Raw genomic sequence first — 23,765 nt, forward strand, 5'->3', positions numbered from 1 at the left:
TTTTTTTTTTTTTTTTTTTTTTTTTTTTTTTTTTTTTCCCTTTTTTTGGCTTTACAATATTTTTTTTTTTTTTTTTTTTCTTGTGCGTATGGCAAAAAAAAGCTAGCGTCAAGCCCAGTGGTTGAGGCGCTCTGCAGGGGGGCGGGAAAAGTTGCCTTTGTTCCCAACAAGTTATTTTATCGCTAAGGGCCGGCGGCTGAAGAGAGAACGGGTCGGCGCGCGAGCGCCCCGGGCGCAGCCTTCCACCCTCGCCGCGTCGCCGTGCCGCTCGCACTACGGGAGGCAGGGGCCTCGCCGCCCCGCGGCTCTTCCAGGCGGCGCGGGCTGTGAGCGCGATAGCGCGCCCCTCCGCTCTCCGAGGCGGCAGGGCCCGCCTTCGGTCGGCGCGGCGCTCCGGGCGAGGAGGGGCAGCCCGGAGCTCCTCGAGCCCCGGTCTCCCCCTCGGCCGGAGCCGCGCGGGGACGCCTTCCGCCGGTCCCCTCCGCCGGTTGCCATGGTGTCGCGGCCCGGCGTGCTGTGGGCGGTGGCCGCGGCGGCGCTGGCTCTGGCGGGCCGGCGGGCGCTGCCGGCGCCGGTGGTCCGCTGCGAGCCCTGCGACTCGCGGGCGCTGCAGCAGTGCAAGCCGCTGCGGCCCGACTGCGCCGAGCGAGTGCGGGAGCCGGGATGCGGCTGCTGCCTCACCTGCGCCCTGCGCCTGGGGCAGCCCTGCGGTATCTACACTGAGCGCTGCGGCGCCGGCCTCTACTGCCGGCCGCGGCGAGAGGAGGCGCGGCCGCTGCAGGCTCTGCTGGAGGGCCGCGGTCTGTGCACCAACGGCACGGCGGGCGACGAGCTGCGGGCCTTCCTGCCGCCGGCACCGCACGCTGCAGGTAAGGGGCTGCTGCTCCGGGCGGGGGCGAGGAAGAACGCCGAGGCTGCGTGCGTGCGTCTGCGGCGTCTCGATTGGTTCGCCATAGTTCTTTTTTAAGTTCGAAAGTCAGGCACGTACACGAGAAGGGTCGGGCGGCGGGGGAAGGCGAGGCCGGCGCCGTCTGCTGTTTCAGCGGTTCTCGGTGGCCGGGCCGGCGTGGCACGAGCCGTTTGGTTTTTGTCCCGAAGTTACTTGTTTTCTTAGCTTTTAAGTAGCTCTTCAAAAAAGAAGCGAAGTTGCTCTTCTTAAGCGTAAGGGGAAGGAAGGAGGTGTGCGCTGCCCGCCTGGCTGTGTGAGGCTATCAGGCTGAAGGACCTTCGTACAGAGCTGAAATCCTTGTGATTTGTCACTGGTGTTCCTGGAAAGAGGGTGCGAAAACACTGCAGAGTGTGGGCTGACTCCTGCAGCGTGGCGAACTCGGGGGAACGCTAAGCCTGGGAATAAAATAATGTAGAAAAGAGAACAAGAACGTAGTGAAGTATTTCCCTGAGCCATGGAGGCCGTTATTAAGAACGAAGCATTCTCATAGCGGTGAGAGGACGCTGCTTTTCTCTGAATTGCAAATAAGTCTTTGGTCAAACAAAGCTGTCCCGTGCTTCTTGCAAATGAGACGTTCACAGAGCAGGTTCTGTTTGGCTTGAAGAGGAAGAGACGGTTGGAAAAAGTTCTGTTAACGTGCATATTTAGAAACTTAAGAGACAGGAAGACCTGGGTTTCAGATCAAGAAGGCACAGTCCCTCTCTGCAAGTATTTCATTAAACTGTTTGCTAACCAACAGCAAGTATGTTAATATTTATTTAATAGAAAAAGTGTGTCAGAAGTCTTTCCACCGTTTGCCCTTTTTAAAAACTAGGGGTTTTTCTGCTAGGTTACAGGAACTCTTTGACTGGCCTTTCCTTAGCTGAGGAAGTGGCACTGGTGTTTCGGTTAAAAACTGGCTGCTATGAGAGTAAGACATGTATTATTATGATTGCTTATGTGCCTCTGCCAAACTGTGATGCTTTGAGCAAGAGTTCAGAGGTGCTTACTGAAGTTCTAAATATCATGGGAGTGTGGAGCAGCTGCCTTCGTCACATGAATGTTTTGACTCTTCATTCTTCACGTGATTTGACAACAGTGGGTTGTCACTACTCCTCAGTACTTGGAACCTGGTGCTGTTTAGTGCAGGGCAGTTCAACAACCTAGAGGAAAGGGGAAAGAGGCCTGGTGAAAATACTTCCTTTTTTAATATGAAGTAGGCAGAATGTTGAATTCCTGTTTTGCATTCTTGGCATACAGAAACGTCTTGTTTTGATTCCTTAAGAAGTGGGAAGTAGATCCCATACAGTTTACATTCAAGGCATGCCGATGGAAAACTCTATGCAAGAAGGAAGCTGAATCTGTATGATGATATCACACACTGTGTCCACCTCGTTGTGGGTGCTGTTCCAATTTCATTGATAAATCCACTGCTAGGGAATTAAGATTCTGAGGTGGTACCCTCTGTCCTGGAGCAGGATCACATCTTACATCTTCTCTGTTATGCATGGCTAGGCCCTGCATTAAGTGCTATGCTTTGATTGGTAGTAGTGATTGCTAGAATTCTGTGGCTGGTGTGTGTTGTAGGAACTTCTTAACACCATCTAAAGTAGGCTACTGCTTTTACAGTTCAGATTTTGGAGCACTAAAGCGATAATTAGTAATGCTTATATGCAAACATTCTAGTCTCTTTTTGAAAGAAAGGAAGTAACTTGAGTAACTGTTTTGTTTCCACTACGCAGGGTGTAGAGGTGATGTGGAACAAGGTCGTGTAGAATAGAGTTAATTGAATACACTGTACAGTTTAAAAAGTGGAATTACGGCTGTTCTAAACTTAAGTGTAAGAAATACCATGATGGTCTGTTGAAACTGTGTGGATAGCCTGGTGGCTATTTGATGTGCAGTAATATAATTTTTTATATAGCTGGTAAACTAATATCTGAATGTAGAAAACCTATTGGGCGTAATATTTATATGTAGAAGATCTGAATTTATAACATTGTTGTGTCACTTACTGCAGACTTCACTGAGAATGTGGAAAAAAAATTCATTTCAAGAAAGAGACATTCCACTGCCAGAAGTGAGTTCAGATAGTGCTGAGAGTATGATTTAACCATTGCTAGCTAGGAAATCTTATGTTTAAGACTTGAACTTCCTTTCCATTTGTTCTAGGAGCTGGATTTTCTCAGTCAGTTACGTCTTTTGCTGTCAGTGGCTACATTAAAACCCCCAGTACCAAGATGTTGACTATGATCGCTCCTGCTTGTTTTCCTCCCTGATTCTTGGGTATTGCCAGTTGAACAATACATTAGCACTGGATTTCTTGGTTTGTCTGGTTTTCCAATGAGCCAAGTATAATTTTAATATAGGTATTCAGGATGTTTCTTGTGCATCACTTATTATTGTGCAACCCCAATATGATTTCTTTCTTCTTATCGTAGCTGACAAGTATCCATTCTGTAGAGGAAATAGAGCCTTTTACAGTTACATTGCAAGAGCCTTAAAAGAGAGAAATGCAGTGTAGGCAAATAACTTTATGAGGTACAGGAACGCTGAGCTTATGCAGTATTCTGGAATAATGCATTTCTCCTCTAGCTCCATGGATGATAAAACTATCATCCAAGAAAAAATATTTTTGAGGCCTGTATTGAAAGTAGATGTTTATCCTGGTATCTTACTACAGAATGAATGGCTTTTTTTTTTTTCTTGCCCTTGACCCTTAAAAGTATACTTAGTACATCATGAGATATTTTCATTCCTCTGTTATTAAAATCAGAAACACTTTTTCTCCTGTACTGTATGTGGACTAAAGCAAAGAGAAAAATGGCATTAAAATGATTAACTAGTACTGTCATGGTCAGCATGGTAGAAACTTTGCAGTGAAGATTTTCTTTTTGTTATTCTACCAGGGGAGATCATTAGTTGCTCTCTATCTAGTAAGTTTCCCAAGTTAGATATATTTAAAGTTGTTTAAATCTGCTCTGGATCAGAAGTAGATGATTTGAGCGCTCTACATGTCCCTTGTTGGTTGGGCTGCTAACAGCTCTGACTCAGGGCCAAGTGCTGGCAGCAGTCTGCATGTGGCAGACCTTCCTCCTGCCAGGAAAGGAAATCAGTGAAGAATAAGGACTGAGAAACCTCAGCAGTAGTGGTTTGCAAATAGTTAGAAGTGAAGTGAATATAAATAGTTCTCAAGCGATTAAGAATGCAGCATGTTTTTTAGAGGCATCCAGCACAGGTGTCGGAATGATGTAGTGCCAGGAGGGAAGCCTTTAGTTAGAAAATTCATCACAGTTCTTTACAGTTAGCAGTGGAGATGCTAATGCTTACAGAATATTGAATTGTTTGGTGTTACAAACATTTTTATAAAGAAAAACTAAAATTGTAGATGGTTTCAGTGGTCTGTTGTCCTTCCAGACTCAGCTGATAGTCAATTAACTTTTTCTTCACTGAATTTGTTCTTTTCAAAGGAAATTCTGGTGATTCAGAAGAAGACAGGAGTACCAGTAGCTTAGAAAATCAGGCCATCCCAAACTTGCACAGAGTGCCAGATTCAAATTTGCCTCCACAGCACATCAGAATAGATATCATCAGAAAAGAACAAGCCAAAAATACACAGCGCTATAAAGTGGAGTATGATTCACAGAGTACAGATACACTGAATTTCTCTTCGGAATCCAAGCAAGAAACTGAATATGTAAGTAAATTCTGTAAGTGGAAAGACATTTTCCTACTTCCGAACATGTACCTGTGTGACTGTATCTGCATGTTGTGTTTTAACAAAGTAAACAAGAAAAGTAACCAAAATGGTTATATTTGTTGTACTCATCTAAAGCATTCTGACTGTTTTGCAATACAGCTGTTCAGTCTGCAAATGCAGACAAGCAGCTGACCAAACAGATTATATTCAGAAGACAAAGAGGCCTAATGCACTGGTGTTTACATTGATATGAATATGTTTTTCACAAAATAAGTTCTTAGTGAAAGTGCTTGTTTCCACCTGTTTCTGTCAATGGATTCAAGATAGGTTTAATAGTGTCACTGTTTGATTAATATGGTTGCAAAAAGCATTATTGGGGGTTTTAATAATGGAAAAAAGGAAGACATTGCAAATTCAGTCTCATGATGTTTTGTTTGCACTCTGTGGAGCATTAGTGTAGTTTGAAGGACATGGTTGTCCAACCTTTTGAGTTGGCTGGGATGCATTGAGCAAAGAGGAATTGCTTTGGGCTGCACATAGAGTATGTAATAAATTTATGTAAGTTACAAAGCTTATGTGTTAATTAAAAAAGCATAAAAATAAAAAATAAAAAACAGAGCAACGAAGACCTCAAACTAGCAGGGTGTTTGATCATGTTTTTGTGAAACCGGTGCATCAGGCTGGTTTGATGGCAGTGGTTGCCATTCCTAGTGAATTTTCTAAGTGTTCATCAGATTTTTGATGCAATATTACTCTTCCTGTGCTTCATTTTTGACAGTAATTTTTCACTAATGTACATACTGCCAAAAAGTGATGACATGAATAAGGCATGACTGTGAAGTGAGGGGTATTTTTCTCTAGTAAGGCAGGGCTTATGAGAATCTGGTAAAGAGTTGAATGTCTGATTGCAACTCTATCCATTACTGTCAAATATTCCCATGGAATGTATTTACATTGACTGAAAATGGAGTTGGAAAATCAGAAAAAAAATTTGAGAGTTCATCAAATGCAGTAATTATTTTTATAAGCCCCTCTTTTTTACCAACCTTCATGGGGCATCATTTGATGCTATACCAGTGGTGCTGACAAAAGTCAAGGAAAATGGCTTTACTGCTTCATATAAACCAGGAGACTTTGTTGTGTCTTCCAGTGGCGCCAGAGAAACTATTTCTTCAGTGACATTACATTTGCTCTCAGTACCTATAATGAAAATGGCAAGTTGAGCCGTATCTGTAGCATCAGTACTTTCCTATGTTGCCAAAGCATAAAATTTGAAAAGCAGCTTTACTTTCCAAATTTCTTTCAGTAGGTAGTTCCTTTTTCTTCAGTTCACTTGGCTACTTTGTCTGATAAGACAAACTGATTTTGGAAAAATCTGTTTTTCTGTATGTATAATATCCCTATATTGCTTAACAAACTCACCATCAGGAAATAGGTTTTTTTGTTTGTTTGTTTTTGTTTTTTTTTGCCGACAGATATGCTACCATGTAACTAGTTTTTATAATGGAGTCCATTTGAGTTTTAACTTCTTTAAAAAACTTTCACTGAAATGATACTTTTTTCAGTTCTGCTTTTTTTTTTTTCTTTATGAAGCATTCAATAATCAGATGACTGGAGGACCTCCCATAGGGGGGCAGGTGAGAAAACTGGGATGTTCCAGCCTGGAGAAGAGAAGGCTCTGCAGGAACCTCGTTGTGGTCTTCCAGTACCTGCAGGGGGCCTGCAGGAAGGCTGGGCAGGGACTCTTTACAAGCAAATGTAGCAGCAGAATGAGGGATAATGGTTTTAAACTGAAAGGGTACATTTAGACTAGCTAGTAAGAAGAAATTATTTACTGTGAGGATGGTGAGACCATGGAACAGTTGCCCAGAGAGGTTATGGGCACCCTGGAGGCATTAAAGGCCGGGCTGGATGGGGTTTTGAGGACCTGGACTAGTGGGAGGTTTCTCTGCCTATGGCAGGAGGGTTGAAAATAGATGATCCTTTAAAGATTCCTTCCAACCCAAAACATTCTACAATTCCTTGATATGCGTTGAATTTGGCAGTGTTTCTGCATTCAGTGTCTTTTTAAATTTTAATCTTTGAAGACTGACATTTCCATGCAAATCAAGTGTAGTGCCATATTATTTGTCAGCACTGCACTGTGCCCTCCTCGTGTCCTGGGGCTGCATGGGGCAGAGCTGCTGCCGTGATGGTGCAGTAGCAGGGAGTGTGGGCTGCACTGAGCAGTGCTGAGCTGCGTGCAGCTTGTGGGCAGTGAGTTGGATGTGCCTGGATTAGGGTCTTGAGTGAACAGGCATTCACTGCATGTCATGTTGAACACCACCTCCACTTGCAGTTATCATTTAGTGCCAATACATGCACATAATGGCACAGAGGTAAGGAATATACCCAAAGAGAATGGGCAGCCAGAGTATTGTGAATCTGAAGGGGCATTAATTAGAATTCAAAGACTTCTTGGCTGCTAGCTTTGTATACTCAAACCTGTGCCACACAACTTAAAAGTATGAATTGTTACACCTTGACATCTCAACAAAACAGTTGTGTTGAAACCAGACATAGCTTCACACCTGCAGGAGATTTTTGAAACCTTTGGAACATTTTGTCTGAAGAGTGTGGCCTCCCAAGATAACACAGGAGAGCTGTTTAAACTGTGTTGGTTTTGTTGCTGATGACAAACTATCCAGTAAAAGCACTTATATATCCAGGTTTTAGTATGTCCTCTTCCCAAAAATTTGAAATAGTAAACCTCTTCTAGTAAGAGTGAGCTTTTTTTTATGTTTGAGGAAATAGGACCCTACTAGGACCCTAACTAATTCACCTTTATGTAGGATAAATGTTTTATTTAGCTGGTGGGTGGTCTCTGTGTGACTTACCAAAGCTACTCATATCTGCAGGGACCAGAACTAGGTCCATCTGAGTCAGGTACTTCAGCAAGTAAATGACTTTCTACCTAAGTCTATGTGCTAGCTTTTGATATTCATTTCTTTGACTTGTGAGGCCTCCTTCAAAGTAATGGTTAAAAAAAAGCTGTTGCTCATTGTGTAGGCTCAACTCAATCCCTAATCATTCAGTGTGTGATCTGCAGTCACTGTGTCTGAATATTTTTGCTTGCTGCCGATAAAAGCAGCAATTTAAATCGCTTGTCTAGAACTTAGGAGGATTGATACTGAAAGAAAGCAGCAAGGAAGACTTTGTTACAATAAAAAAACAGTTTTAAACTGCAGCAGAACAGTGGAGTCTATACATTTTCAGACATGTGAAAGGCACTTATGGGTGAACTTGTGACATTACTACTTGAAAATATAAATGTCATTACTTCACTAATTAATAACTTCACCAATGGGTCTTTGTGTTGATACAGCAGCTTAAACGTATGTAATTTGTGTTAAGAATTCTTGGTCTCCACTGAAGAATCAGGTTGGTGGACTAAGTCAGTAATGTGCTCAGGGAGGAGTGTGGCTAAAGAGTATGCGGGATGTGATTCTTGAATTCTCTTCCTGCTGCTAATGCTGACTGCTTTCCTAGTAAAATTTTAACTCTTCTTTTCCTAGTTTTCTGACTGCAAAATGGGGCTGGTAACACTTTACACTCTATTTTGGGCTTCGGTTGAGGTTTGAGACATGTTTTAAGAAACGATTCTGGAAGTTCTTATCTCATTGCCATAGAGCTAATCCACACTATGTTATTGTCTTTGTTTTACAGATAAGCTAGTCCAAAAAGTTACGTACTTACACGATGAAAATGTCATGTGCAACCATTCATTTGTATGACCACATTTATTTGCATGATTGCATCCGTTTGGTTCAGCTGAAATTTGGAGTTGTTATCCAAAGTTGCAGTATATTTATAAACACATGTATAGCATGCCAAACTACTTACTTTCAATTTAGTATGTTTTATTCAATCCTTTAAATTCAGAAGAATTACAGAAATCAAGTGGCACTAGGGAAGATTTGCCAAGTGTTGTATTTCCAATTGCTTATGTTCTTCTTTTCCTGCTTGATGAAGATCTGTTGTTTCCTGACTTAAGTTGTGTTACATATGACTGACTGACATACAAGCTGTCTTTTACATATATATGTGGGTGTGATTTCAGCTGGAAATGCCACTGTGTGTGAGCGTGTTATGTGGCCTTCAGTGTTCAGAGGATATCAGAAATTAGTAACTATGCTTTATCCTGAATAAAGCATAGTGTCAGAACTTTTATCTGTGAATGGTTTGCTTTTTGGCATTTCCTTTGTTTTAATGAATTTGTTCGGTTTAACACATCTTAATCCTTTGAGGTTTTAAGTCTTGTGTGAAAGACAGCATTTGGGAATAAAGTTTCATCTGTGTTTTTTAAAACATGCTCGTTGACAGGGTCCCTGTCGTAGAGAAATGGAAGACACTTTAAACCACCTGAAGATCCTGAATGTCTTGAGTCCCAGAGGTTTCCATATTCCAAATTGTGACAAGAAGGGATTCTACAAGAAAAAGCAAGTAAGTACAGTGTCTTGATTGTTTCAGTAAATACATTTCACTTTTTCTGCATTGTTCTGAGCCTTCTGCTCTTGCCAGGAAGGTGTGTTATGTATCATTTTACAGAGGAGCTGTTTTAATTCAAATTATAGGTTCTGATGTGATATTGTTGAACCTTGTTAAGTGGGGATAGTGTTTTTATTTTCTGTTGTTCATAACAGCAGATTAATTTGAGCAACTTTTTGCCTAATCACACATGGGTTGACCGTTGTCCTAGATACTAATGCCCTTCAGTTTAAAAAAAAAAAAAAAAAAAAAAAAAAAAGGAAAGCAGTGGCTCTGTAATAACCCACGGAGCTAAATGTTGCAGTCACCATATGACTGCAATAGATCAATGCTTTGAATTGTAAATAGCTGCTTGAAAGTTCCTAGAAGAACTACACTGGGTTGTATTACAAAAAGCAATTTGAGAAAGACATGTGTCTGTCCTTTATGTGCTACACAGATCACTTCCAAAATCCAGGTCATGTTATCATGATACATTTAGTAGTTGCTGTGCAGCAAAGATGGCCCTCCTTGGTTCTCCATTTACATTTGACTTCAAGGTTGTGAACCTTTCTCACAAATGCAGACCTAAGCTGCAGGTATTCATGCTTTATTTGTACTGCAGCAGTGTTCTCCATCCAGGGCTGCCCTTACAGCTCATTCAAGAGCTTTCAGAAGTGCGAGACACAACAGACTGTTTGCTTTGTGTGCACATCTAATTCTGCCATTTAGTTAGTGACCTGTCTCTGTATGTCCTGATATAATTCCAGAATTTCCTGGTCTCAAAAGATGCAACATTTTCCTGATGGCAAGCCTCTGTTGTAACTACAGATTTTGTGAACTATTTTGTCTCTCCCATTTGTGTTTACACAAGTCAGCCTCTTTAGCTGTGTTAACCAAAGGTGGCTAAGTGTGTTAATGTCTGACGCAGTTTCTAAGCGGGAAGTGATAGGCCAACCTCAGAGCACACCACATCATTTTAGGAGTGGTATCTCCTCATTGTTTGTCTTCTAGCTTTCTTAGAAACAGTATTAGGCTTTCAGATGTTTCATGAAGCTCTGCAATTAGCTTGCAGTGTCAGTTGGGCTTTTTGAAATAGGGATGAGTTTACCTTCTGCCATTAGTCCAACAATGGACTGTGTTGTATAACCTTGGCTGTGTGTTGCTGAGCTTATACACACTCCCAAGCTTTTTCCAGAGCTGGTGGAAATAACTCCCATGCAGGGAGAATATGATTCTGAAGTTTTGAGAGCCCACTGTCAGTTCATGTCTCATTGCCTGTAAATTAACAGATAGCAGTGCTCAATTCACAGTCTGCATTTGTTCAGGAAATTCCACGGACTGCTATGTGAGCTTCTCTGTGGAGCAAGGATAGAACTGTGTTGCTGCTGTGCCATAAATGCATATGCTTAGCTACTTCAGAGCAGCATGTCACTTAACTGCATTGAAGACATGTAAGTGTATCGTAGTCCTTATTCTTCTCTGGGTATTACAGAAGACCACAGATTGGTATTTACTTCGTTCAGGAGATAGTTTTAGTTCTATCACCAAAAGGTGGTGGCTTGCATATTTATTCTGGTGTGCACGTATAGTAGATCAGATTCACAGGAAGCACATACTCAAGTGCCTTAGTGCTCAGTCATGGCTCTGCCACTGAGGCAGAAAATGAATTGAATTAGGAGGGAGGAGGGCGGGAGAGGGGAGAGGAAATGGAAAAAGAAAATGTAAATACACTTTTCTAGTCTTTTATCCTAGAAGTTCATTTACCTAGGGTGAGGTGCTGGTGTGGAGCAAAGAGACTTCTGTGCTGTGTGTAGTCTCCATGCTATCTGGGGTGCCACATAGGTTTAGAAAAGGTTCTTGCAACAGCTGAGGTCAGCAAATAGAAATCTTGAAGGGGTACTTTCATACACTGGCTGTGCCAATCTGTACAAATCTCTGTAGTTGCATGGTAGTTTGAGAGCACAGAATCTTGTAAGAAATGTCTGCAAATGGGGCCAGTGTGAGTAAATACGTATAACAGTTTGAATGTTCCTACTCTAAAAGAATTGCGATCAACCACTGGCATAGGCCTTCACAACTAGTGCTGACAGGAGCAGACTGCTTCTCTCATGAACAAAATGTAAAAGAATAATAATGTATTTTAGGTACCCTTGATAAGTTAACTCCTGGGAAAGAAACATCAGATGGAGTAAGAAGTGAGTTCTGGCCACACTGAATTCACTCTCTCCAAAACAGTACAGCAGTTTTATTTGTTTTTTCTTTATGGAGCCTCAAAACTTAGGCATGATGTCTTTGGGAACCACAAGCAGATATCTAACCTGATTAAGCGAACACTAGACTATTTTGTTAATTTTTTTACATTGCTACTATTAGCAGCATTCAGTCCATAATTCACTTTATATTTTGTTCCAACAACAAAATTTAGAATAGTTTGTTAGGAAATAGATAGTAAATCCATCACAAAAGGAGTGTGGATTGAGCATTTTTAATTCTAGAAATGACTGATGAAACTACTGCTTAGGGTATTTGTATATATATATATATATGTGTGTGTGTGTGTGTGTGTGTGTGTGTGTGTGTGTGTGTGTGATGAGGTGGTAGAAATGTGTTAAAAAAATGCCTCCTGAATGAAATTTTATTATCATAATTTATGTTGGTAATTTTTCTTTCCTGGTCACTTGCTCTTGCAGTCAAGTTGAAAGCAATTACTTTTCTTGACATTTGTTGATGTGTAGGGACGGACTTTTCAGGAATAACCATAGGAAGTAATTATCAACAATTTCAAGGGTCTTATTTAATCTGTCATGTAACAAAAATTATTCTAGACCTTGTTTTATATATAAACTTTTTTTAAAAAAAATCAAGCATATTTAATATCTTAATAAATCACACATGTAAGCCTGCACTATTCAAGTATGGTATCTAGCTGTGTTTACATAGATTAGGTTAACATGGGTACGTTTCTGCTTTGATACTAGAATTATTGTCCCATATTTGTGTACCAGATAGAGATATTCACCTAAATGTGAGCTGGAATTGTTCCACTGAAAGCTGAGCTGGTCTTGCCAGGTGCCAGCACAGCCTGAGGTGTAAGTCAAGGCTGTCTGTGCTGTTTCAGGAGACCACAGTTGTATCTCTACGGAGGCCTCTGGGCTGATCAGGATTCCACTGGGATACCATATGTTCTGGTGTGCCCCACTACTGCTTCTGTGGTATGTCTTTGTGGAGAGCAGGGAGGCAGGTGGCATGAAGCTGGCAGCTGGTGCTGCTATTGGAAGTAACTATTGACTCCACTGCTTGGGCAGTTTTCCAGCTTTTTTAAACTTCCGAAGTCATGCAGAAGGCAGAGCTGAGAAATGTATGTGGAGTACAAAATGTATGCTTACTTCATACAAATTGTGTACCATTTCAGTGGGGAATGCTAGCAAGCTTTCTTGGTAAACATTGCATTGGAATCTGAAATGCTTTTCTTTTGACAGTATTGTTGAGCAAATAGTATAAAGTCATGGGACTGCTGAAGGTCCTTATTTTTTCCTCACAGTGTTATTTCAACTATGAATCTCACTCAATGTATGGTTTTCATTTTCAAGTTGCTGTTATTAATTTTACAAATTGAGTATGCAGCTGTAAAAAGCAATCCGGACCCCCAACAATGTGAGATAACTTCAACTTATTTGTTTTGACAGTGACATAAGGCTATGAATCAGTTGAGAGTTGTGTAATATACTTCACGTAATACTTCTAAAAGGGGGCGGCTGCATTGCTGTTATTAGTGGAAGTTTAGTTTAACTGCCAGAGAAACAGATCAACAGCAAGACATTAGCACTCTAAATTGGGCTCCATCTATGCCTGCACTCTTGATAAAAACAACTACAGAATTGCTGTCTCGGTTTCCTTATTTGTAAAATGTAAACGATGCAAAAACAGTTGTTTACAGATTACTTGATACCAAGCAGAAAGGATTTAGTGTGCTGAATGTTAATATCAGTTAAGGTATAGCCAAGTCCAGTTACCACCAAAAGTAAAGAAAAAAAATCCTATTGACATCAGTGACCTTTGAATGGCCATTCACTGAGAATGGCATCTTAGAGAACATGGATAAATGGTCTGCTTTTGAGACGGTGTATGATTCTAAAACTTCCTTTGATTTCATATTTAAAGACTTGATGCAGGAAGCCAACAAAAAAGGTGACTAAAATCAAGTAAAAGCTAATCATGCAGTTCAGCAAATTTTTCATGTAGCTGTTTTCTCAACAGGCTTGAACTTTTTCACTCTCCTTTAAAAACAAAACAAAAAAATGTAGCTTAAGGTATATATGTAAGAATAACTTTCAGTTACAGTGATGATTAATGTTATTTAATTTACTTCAAAGTAAACCCAGGTGAAAAATTGGGTTCCTGCCAAGGAGGAATGTTCAGAGGTTTGGTCTAATGTGTGATCTGTCTTTTGCAACTTCATAGCAAGTGCTGTCTATGCTAATCTTTGCTGCCAGAAACTACTTGGCTCAAGGGCCTATCTGCTGGTACAGGCCGTCCCCAGGAGTAGCCCATGTTCGTACTTTCTGACATACCACTTTTTCACCTGAAGTCCTAAACTAGGCTTTAAAGTGTCAGATGCTGTGGGCAGCACATGATGCACAACATTTACTTGCAGTTTCCTTATGTGCCCATGCATGGGAAACACAGTAGCTTTGTGGATCACTGACATGGGAGAGCAGGGTGCGTATGAAACTCTGAGGAGCAAACAGTGCAGAAGAGTTACAGGCCAGGTAAACTTTCTACTATAATAAATCTACAGTTGATACCCGGAATAGACTTCTGAAATACTTGAATTGTTCTGATCTCAGGTGTAGCATTTACTTTGCCTGTATGATAGCCTTTACAGTATTCTGTCTGGTCCGTTCATTTTCACACAATGGTACAGCAGATTAAACCCCAGCCTTCGAAAAAACAGGTGTGTTTGTTACCATTTCTGCTGGAGTCAGAATTCCTTCTGTCCTGACTAAATGTCCTTCTCTGTTAGCATTTGCAGTGAATCCTCTATCATCAAATCTAAGCAACTGGGTTGGATGCAGGTGAAGGCTCTGTCTTAGCAAAGAGGTTGACAGTTGGAGACTCTGTGCTCAGTAGACAGATGCTTTTTGAAAGGATGAAGACCTTGCAGAGTTTCCTTTAGGCTGTATCCAGGGTTACTCACCAAGTGTAATCTGTAATGTCATCTTCTTTAGTCTACCTCTTACTATTCTTGATTTCTTGAGAAGAGTGTTAGTATGGGGTGGACTTTATCTGCTTTTATCAAATTACTTTTTCTGAAGAAGTTCAGCATTGTGTTTATTTATGCTAGTTTCAGGTCGGCCAGTTTGTTAACAAATGCTACTATGCAACTGATTTCTGACAGTGATGTAGGCTGTAGACTAATTCAAGTTCTAGATCACTTAGCAGTTGTTGAAATAAGAGCTCAGTTTCAGAAGGATTGCGTATCTGTTACTATAATATAAATGACAGTATTGATATTCCTTCAGAAAACAGATGCAAACCAAGGGTATTTGTTGCTGCAAGAGTAGTCTTTGCCAGACTTGTGCTTTTAGTGTAGAACAAACTTCTTGACTTTCTTTTCCAAAGATGGGTTCCAGGTCAGCCACCTGCATGGTTGTAAGTAGTTTTGAAATTCAGCAGGCAACAACTATGTTGCTTAATATAATAGGGAGTAGTTCATTCTGCTGTTTTCTGGTAATTCTTGGAGTAGTTTTATTATTCATAATTGGGTACTCCACCCATAAACCATTTTGTATTACATTACGTATTGTCCTGCTATACTTTGTAGTGGTGTTAATCTTCAATTTGATTCTAGAAATGTCTTCTAGCAAATCTTCTATTTGATTCTATATATGGCTAGAATATAGCAATGCAACTATCAAACAAGATTCCTGCTTGTCATAACAACAAGAGCAGAATAAAATAAAAAATGTTAATTAGGTGCTACATTCTCTTTCAGTGTCGTCCATCCAAAGGCCGAAAAAGAGGTTATTGCTGGTGTGTGGATAAATATGGACAGCCGCTTCCTGGATATGATGGCAAGGGAAAAGGAGATGTCCACTGCTATAACTTGGAAAGCAAGTGAGGGCTGAATGCCAAGCTCTTCTGGCATCTGTGTGTGACAGCTGGACCTAGCAGAGACCTTGGAGGGAAGTACTGCATTTTGCAAGGCGTTATGGTCTCTGCTTCCTGTCTGTCTCCTGTGGTGGCTGGGGGGATCCAGACCTCTGTGGGTTCTGCAGCTGTACCTGGCCACTGATACGTGTTGAGCTTTCTATAGAATGTGTAGGGAGCTCTGAATTCCTATGAAAACCTGCACTATTGACACCAAGAGAGAAAGAAAAACACAAGGCACTTCAGAATGGATTCAGGGAATTTCCACTGACCTTTTAAAAAATGGCTTGTGGCCAATTTGATCCTGAGAGATTCTGGTTTAAATTTGAAAGAATTCGTAGATTGAAAACTTGTAAAAATTAATAAAGCAACTATGACAATGGAAAGTAACACCCGAGGATTTAAAGGGTAGGGATTTCTTTTTTTTACAGGTCTGACTTATCTTCACGGGTAAAATGTTTTATAAAAAATGTCAAAGAACTTTTTAAGAGGCATATTTCTAAAATAAAGACATGGCTATTTTTTTCTGTAAAGTGTATTATGAATATTCTGTTAGTCTGTATTTAATATAATTGTTTTAAAATGAACTTATTTAAATATAACATAAATACCAAACTAGACAATAATTCTAGTGTATACTGTATGCAAAGAGAAGGTAAGAACACGGGATGATTTACAAATGTGTATAGTTCCATGTGCATACACACTGACCTATTCTAGATAGTAGAAATGGACTTGTGGAGTAAAGGAAGTGTTTCCAGAAGGAATTGTTTCATTATCTGAAGTAGGTACAAATACCGTGAAAAATCTTCTAAATTTTGTTTATTATTTTATTGGTATTTCTGATGTACCCATCATTGAATTATGCCACTGGAAAAATTAACAGTTGCACTGAAGCTCTCTGTAAAGCATTCATTCTTCATCCGTCCTTAGCTTCAGTTTTTGCAACAAGCCTTATGTTTTGTCTGTTTCCTTCAGGTCTCCTCATGTTAGTATAAAATGTTTATGGACAAAAAGATGCCATTACAGTACCGGCCTTTCTGTTTGCTGACTTACTTTTAAAAACTGTGTCTACTCTGTGTTGTCTTAATATACTCTAACAAAGCACACATTCACCATGAGGAACTTATGTTTTATGTTTAAAACAGTGCAGATGTGGGGACTGTGTACTTGGCTGTTGAGACCTGTGTGCTCTGTTTGTACTAAACATAATAGTTTTTTCCTTTGACTTTGATAGAAATTATTTGCCTGTATTTAAGCATAGAGTGAGAAGCACAGTTTAAATATCCAAACCACCTGCCATGACATAATGTCCTTTTAAATGGGAGATAGGTGTTTTGGTTTTATTCTAATAGGTGATGCTTTTATGTTTTTAAAAAAAAAAGGTCTTTGGCAGTTTTGCTTTTGTTTTGTTTTGGCCGATGGTTTATTGAAATTTATGGGGGGAAAAAACCAAACTGTATGACAGTGAAACCTGGTAAGGAAAGGTGGCCTGTGAAGTGTACCAGCTCTCTGGAAAGTAATGCCATACTTTGTATATGTATTTATTTATATATTTTATATAAATATCATATATATTTATATAAATATATAATATATTCTTGTATGTGTCACTATAAATGTTTGATGTCAACATAATTAAAAAAACAAACAAAAAAAAACAATTACATCATCATTGCAATTTCCTTTTGGGTTGGGAGTTTGGAGAATGAGAGCAGTACTCTCGTGTGCCTTTCCAACTATTGCAGCCAGTGGTTTTGCTGATGGATGGGAGACCGTGAGGTCAAAGAGCCTGCTCCTCTCCCACCCTGCAAGTTGCAGCAGTCCTTTTTTCATGCCAGCACTGGCAAATGTCTTGAAAATCTGATGTGGAAAGATCTGGATATACAACTTGAAGGGTCAAGATAGCAATCGCTTCAAACCAAATGTTTAAAATTTTACCTGGACGTGTATTAGCTACCCTGTTTGAATTCTTTGCATATTCCTAATCTATATCTAATGAAATGGATTCTCATCATTGTTAAAACTTAAATTTCAAACTTAACAGTAAGAATAAAGGGCGTGTGAAGTTATGCTTAGGCCAGGCTTATACAGGCTTATTGGTGGATGGTTACATTGAGCTTTGTGAGTTGAAGATTTATTGCAGTAGTTTTACTGCTACTGCAAATATAATGCCTGCGAAGATTTGTTGGCTAAACAAATGAATAAATGATGAGCTCTTCTCCTTATTTCTTTTTTTTCTTTTCTTTTGAGTTGTAAACCAGTTCATTTCAAATACATACACATGGAGAGTAAAGTTATATTTAACAGTGTTTGGTCATGTAATAGACGGTAAGTGCTGGATTCATAAAAATGAGTTATTAGTAGTTCCTTTTTTTTTTTTTTTCCATCTGTACCTCATGAGCCCTCTGAGAAAGGAAAACAACCTCTCTCGTATTTCTTGCCTGTGATTTCAAGCTACACCATTCAGAAATTGCCTGTAAGTATTCCTTAAGAGTATGATTGCTTGCACTAGTACTGGACGCTTACTGTTTTGTTCATGTTCCTGGCAGCTGGCATTCTTGTTGTTAAATATTAACTTTATTTCCTTGTATCCCTACAGGGTAAAGAAGATCAATGGCAGTTTGAATTTTTTTTTTTTTTTTTTTTTTAAATTAATTAATTAATTAATTATGAGTAGTCCTATTTCTATGAAAACAAAGGTTCAGTTCAGCAGACAAGTTGCACATCATTCAGAGGTTCTTGTCATGGCTGTGGGAGTCAGGCTGCAATTCAAGCAAGATTATTTATGGGCTACATAAACTGTGGTCAACATGGAGCAAATGTATGGGTCACTATCAGTTCAGAGGAAGATCTCTTCCTGCATGCACAAGTTAGAAACATTCCTGCAGTAAGTGCAGGAATTTTTTTGGTCACAGAAATGGAATGTAAGTACTGGAAAAATACCTGCTGTTTTGGTGCCTTTGCTGCCTTTGGCTCAGGTGCGTGTGTTTTTTTTGTTGTTGTTGTTGCTTTGTTTGTTTTTCTTCAAGTAAATGTTTTACAGCATTTTTCTTTCTTTTAAGGAGCTCTTTCAAGAATCTTGTGCAGTCCACTCTGAAGTCTCATAAAGATCCTTCTAACAGCATTATTGACACCTTAAATATTTGTGCAGGAAGGTGCACAACAAAAGATTGATGTGTGTACTGCAAATCTGGCTTTTTTTTTTTTTTTTTTTGTTCTTTTTTAGCATATTTTATTTTTATATGCTGCATGGGTACTATATGTGGCATGTATTGATGTGGAAAATATTTGTTTTAACCAGAGTAATAAATAGTTCATAAACCCTCTAATTGGCGTAAGTGCAAGTTTAAAGTTGATTGCAGGCAGCTCTATTATCTTTTGAACTATTTAATAAAGTTCCCTTTTTCAGTAGATTTGCTGTGCAGTAGTCTTGAACTCAGAATATCTCTGTTCAACTTTCTGGCATGCACACTCTTCAGGGAATATCATTAGCTATTTGTGCACAGGGAAAAGGAGGCTTCAATGAGTACCAAAACCACAGAATTAATTAGTTTTTAGTACAGTCTGGACTTTTTATGACTGAATTCCATAGAAACCTTAACACAGCATAATTCTTTATTGAACTAAACCCTAAATTTAAGTAACGGTTTTATAAATCTTTTGGGAAATCATTTTTTGGTATCTGTAGTCACTCTAAAACTGTGTAACCTGGGATGGCTCTGCAGAGATTTTACATATTAGCAGTATAAATTATAAAGTATGAAAAGTGCTGAGCAATTTTCATGGATGCCAACACATACTGGTATTCAAAATGAAATGTTATGTGAGTAGCCGCGTTATATGTGCTCCTGCTAAGCCGTTAGGAACTCTTCCTATCTGTTAATAGCAGAAGAATATGCTTTTCTTCCTACAGTAGAAAACACTTCCTCCCCTAGTCTGCTCTTTTTTTTTTTTTTTTTTTTTCTGAGCATTCTGAAAATAAGATCCAAAAACTGGTGTTGTGTTTTCCAAGGGCAAGCTTTATGGCTAGTAGCATCTTCGTAAGCATTTATACAAAACTTATGCTGCTTAAGGATGTTAAGAGAAATATTTCTGTATGTCCGGTGGGCTGGTGTACGTTCCAGCTGGGAGGCATTTAACCTGTCAGCGGGTGGTAGATTGGTGTTCGGAGTTCCAGCATGTGGGATTTGTTTGTGTTGTACACATCAGTTGAGAACATACTAAATATTTTTCTGCCAGAAGTGAAATTTCCTGATAAAATCAGTTGTTCACTGGAAGAACTTTTAGTTTTAAAATTCTATCATTTTATGTTTTATAACTTCTTGCAGTTCAGCTTTTGTGGCTATGGAAACACGTACACCTTTGTTTTTGCTTTTACTCTGTATGCATATTTAAAAACGTAAATGACTTCAAGGCTGGAAGTAGCAGAAAAAAGGAGTCCAGGTACTAGTAGAAGCAAAGGATAATGCTGCAAATCTCAGTTTATCCTTGCAGAACGCTTGTCCTGAGGTATGCGTCCTGAGTTTCCACTTCTGCTGACCTATCCAAATTCCTTGAGAGCCTTTCTCTGTCATATTGCTAATTTCACCGTGAGTGGTGATAGAAAGGCAGTAAAGTTATTGCTACAGAGAGCAGCTGAGATTTCCACTAAAAACTTCCATCAAGCTGAACAAGCTGTCATTGGGAAGGACTGTTTCCCACTGCCACGTGCAGTAGGACGTTCCAGAGGTGGGGTAGTGGAAGAGTTTAGTTATGAGAGCCAGGCTGTGTATTTCCCTAGCTTCCTGCAATTGGAGAACAGAGCTATTTTTGCCTGGTTATACCATGAGGAGAATATTCAAGGTGAAGGTGTGTTTCCTGCATCTGCTACACATCATGTAGCTTGCACCCGTTTCACTGTCTGAACTTGAAAAGCTGATCACTGCTTTACCGTGGGGGTGCCGCATGCGGAGTTCAGCCCTGAGATCTTGCTGCATATTTCCATAGCTGCTATTACCCTGCTGACAGTGACGTGCCGCTGCTCTTCTTTCCCTGCTCCCTTGCTGAAGCCAAATGGTGAGGGCTCAGCTGTTGAAGCAGCAATAAACAGAAGATGCAGGCCGTAACAAAATACAGAAGAAAGCAATGCTTGCTCCCGCAGTAATCCCACTGGAAATTGCCCCTTTCCCAGGGCCTTTGCATTAGTATACCTGCAGGTAGACTTTGCACCATAGGAGAGGAGGGGGAAATAATGGGAGATAAATAAAGCCCTTGTTTGCTGATAGACCTGTCATCAGAGCTGTTTTCCGTAGCCAGTGCTGATGTGTCTGGGCTAATGCTGTACTGTCTGATAATACATAACTAACTGGCAGTGTGCCTGTCAGATCCTGCCCTTCTCTATCCCCTCATTACTTAAATGTGGCTAGGTGATACGTGGTGAAATATCACCCTACACTTGCCTCTACTTCCCTCATTTTGCTATCATGTTATTTGTTGTACACCATCCACACAAGTCTTCAAGAAAAGCAAATGTGCCAAATGCAGTTAGGTGTTGGTTAAGATACTCATAACTCACATTTTCCTGTGCTTTTTGAGTCTCTGCCTGTTTCTCAATGCAGCCCCCAATAACTGCATGAAGTAATTGGTCCATAAAAATGAAATGTTTTCAAATAAAAAGCCTGGGACCCGTCTTTGCCCCAAGTAATTCCCCCCCAGCGCTAAACAACATTAATTTTACCTCAAAGTGATGAGCATAAGTGGCTCAGTATGACTGGACACCAATGCTAGGCAGGTATTCTTGGATAGATTTAAGGGAAAAGGTGGGTAGAAAATTTACAGAGTGCAGTGACCTCATTTCTTTGCTATGAGCGTTTTGCAGTTGGCAGTAGGCCAGCAGGAGGAGGAGTGGTTGGAACAAATCCTGCTGCAACAAATATGGCTGGGTTTTGGCAGAAGGAAGCACAGACTAGGTAGTGTTCTCAGATAACATGAACCAGACATTACAGATGCTTACCTTATTCCTTCCCACCAATTAATTTATTTCAAGTGGGGTGGAAGGACTGGAAGAGGGTGTGAAGGCAGGCAGAAAAAAATAACAGGAGGAGCAGTATATTCCCTTTGGTCATCCAGCTGCCCATCAGGTGACCTGAGCTGCTCAGATCATCCTGCAGTACCTTCTCTGTTTTCCTAGATATTCCCACAAGGATCAGCTTGCCATCACATTAGGGACTTGTACTATCCTGGATTGTGAGGTGATACGTGTTAAAAAACAAAGTGAAACAAACAAGCAACAACGACAAAAACAGCCCCACAGTGAGGCAAATAATAATTTAAAAAAAAAAAAAAAAAAAAGCAAAAGGAAAGGACAGATCTTTGATATTTTTTTCATCCTATTACTGAGACTGATAATAGCAATAATGGAAATCACAGTGCACGACACCTGTGGCCTAAACATAGGACAGACTCCTTGCAGAACTCCCAAGGGGAGAGAGAATTTGCATTCTTTGCCTCCTTGCATTAGTCCTAATCCCAGTATGCAGAAGAGTCAGGCCTAAGTCAGATGGCCCAGCCTAGAGCAGTTCATCAGAGATCTCTCCTGAGTCCTGGCAAGATGTCACACAAGGCCAGATTGCAGATAAGGAGGCACCCATCCCCTGCTGTTTTCATTAGGGTGTAAGAAAACCTTCTAAGGAATCAGTCTGTCGTACCCAAATGTTGTATGAGGCAGCTTTTTTTCCTGGTGCTAAAATTATAAGAAGAGTTCCCTAACACCCCTCCCCATTTTATGGGGAGTAATTTCTTGCAACTAGGATGGGAATTTGCCACCCTGCAATTATTAGGAGTTCACTATACTGGAAATAGACTGTACTATTAGTAATTATTAACTTGATACGCTTTTTTCCTACCTGTATCAATCCCAACAAAAAGAACCAATTTCTGCTACTTTGTGATCACCTCTGTGCAAGGCTGATGATGTGAGAACAGTCAGTGCTTTTAGTTGTGTGCTTCAGCTGGAAACATAGAATTTCCCCTCCTTTCCTCGCCATTTTCCCTTAGAAAATGTATATGACTACTGCTCAATGCTGTGGGCAAGCTTCATGAAAGCATTCTAGGATTCTGCCACAACCTGCTGTTTTTAAATTATTTTGATGCAAGTGATTACGAAGCATTTTGACACAGTGAATACTGTTTTACAATGAAGCTTTAGCCAAGTCTCATTGTAATTCATTACAGTGAAGTTTTTCAATTATTCATAATGCCAATGCTACCAACTGCCTTTGCAATACTTTTCTTGGACAGATCTCAAAGCACTTCACAAAGCAGCTCAGTAGCATATCTATAATTTCAAATCTAGGGCAGTAAGAAGTTTGTTTATTAGACTCCAATAGGAGCAGCTAACACCAGTGGGTAGATACAGTCAGCACGTTCAACAAGTACACTGTGATGCCTTAGAACTGTAATACACAGAACAGAGATCTACATGCTTGAGCTTTGCAGTTACTGCACAGCAGTTCCCTCTCCCATTTCAAATCTAAAGCTCGTCTCAATAAACACACCCTTTTTTTTTGCTGAGTTTTCTTCCAGTTAAGCTTTTAAAAATCTCCTCTCTTCTCTATACCTTTTCTCAGGGAGAGTTGGTGCAGCCTGTTACCACCTCTGGGACTTCCTAACTCCCACACCAGTTTAACTGAGTCACATCCTGCCAGCTCTGCAGGAAATGCAGCAGGAGAGACACTCCACAATTAGTGGAGGGTCCCCTCCTTTCTTGCCATCAGGCAGAAGGAGGACTGAATGGAAATGGGACCCTGCATGGAGTGACAGATGAACCCCCTTCCAGCCTCCCTCACCTTTCCAGCTGCCCTTACATCATAGGTCTGAAGTTCTGGAACTTGAAGGATGGGGAAATGAGGATGTTGATTAATCCAGGGAGTTGTCAAGGGTGAGTCAGTCAACCGATGCCTTAAGACTGCTTTTACCAAGAACAAAAGAAGGGTGATGGTTGTATGATACTCCTGTCTGAGGGAAACAGAGGGCCTGATATACTGGTTGAACCCTACTTAAAATGAAGTCTGCTGCCTATCTGGTGCCCAGGTCAGCGACATTACAAAGAAGCTCCCCGGTTTGATTTGGCCCTCCGGTTATTACTTGCTTTTGGTTGTTCACGTCAGCATTGAAGAAGCTACAGAGAGAATTTTAATGGCTAAGAAAAGGGACTGTAGGGGACTGGGTGATTAGCTGAAGGAGCAGGAGCACAGGCAGTGTTTTCCTCAATCCCTTCAAAATATCAATAGCAGGGAAAAGTACTGATAGGAACAGGAAAACCCACCTGATCAACAACACATGGCTAAGTGGCTGTTGTCATTGATGGATTTTTTTTTAAAATTATTATTATTTTTATCGTGGAGCAGCTTATACAGCACTGGGCCTGCTGGCAACAGATAACATTCATCTGTCTCAAGGAGGGAAAAGGATTCATGGCAGGGCTCATTAAGAGGG

The 23,765-nt window shown here is 40.4% G+C and overlaps 1 protein-coding gene across 1 annotated transcript; it reads left to right on the forward strand.

Moving 5' to 3' along the window:
- Window positions 1–493: 493 nt before the first annotated feature.
- IGFBP3 (insulin like growth factor binding protein 3) lies at window positions 494–16,671 on the forward strand. Its single transcript, XM_042808729.1, has 4 exons — window positions 494–869; window positions 4,399–4,625; window positions 8,991–9,110; window positions 15,133–16,671. The coding sequence occupies exons 1-4, from the start codon at window positions 494–496 to the stop codon at window positions 15,256–15,258; spliced, it is 849 nt and encodes a 282-aa protein (XP_042664663.1). The 3' UTR covers window positions 15,259–16,671.
- Window positions 16,672–23,765: the final 7,094 nt, after the last annotated feature.

The sequence above is a fragment of the Centrocercus urophasianus genome, unplaced genomic scaffold, assembly GCF_019232065.1.
Source record: "Centrocercus urophasianus isolate 14NV4802_14NV808 unplaced genomic scaffold, USGS_Curo_1.0 seq_11, whole genome shotgun sequence".
NCBI classification, from domain to species: domain Eukaryota; kingdom Metazoa; phylum Chordata; class Aves; order Galliformes; family Phasianidae; genus Centrocercus; species Centrocercus urophasianus.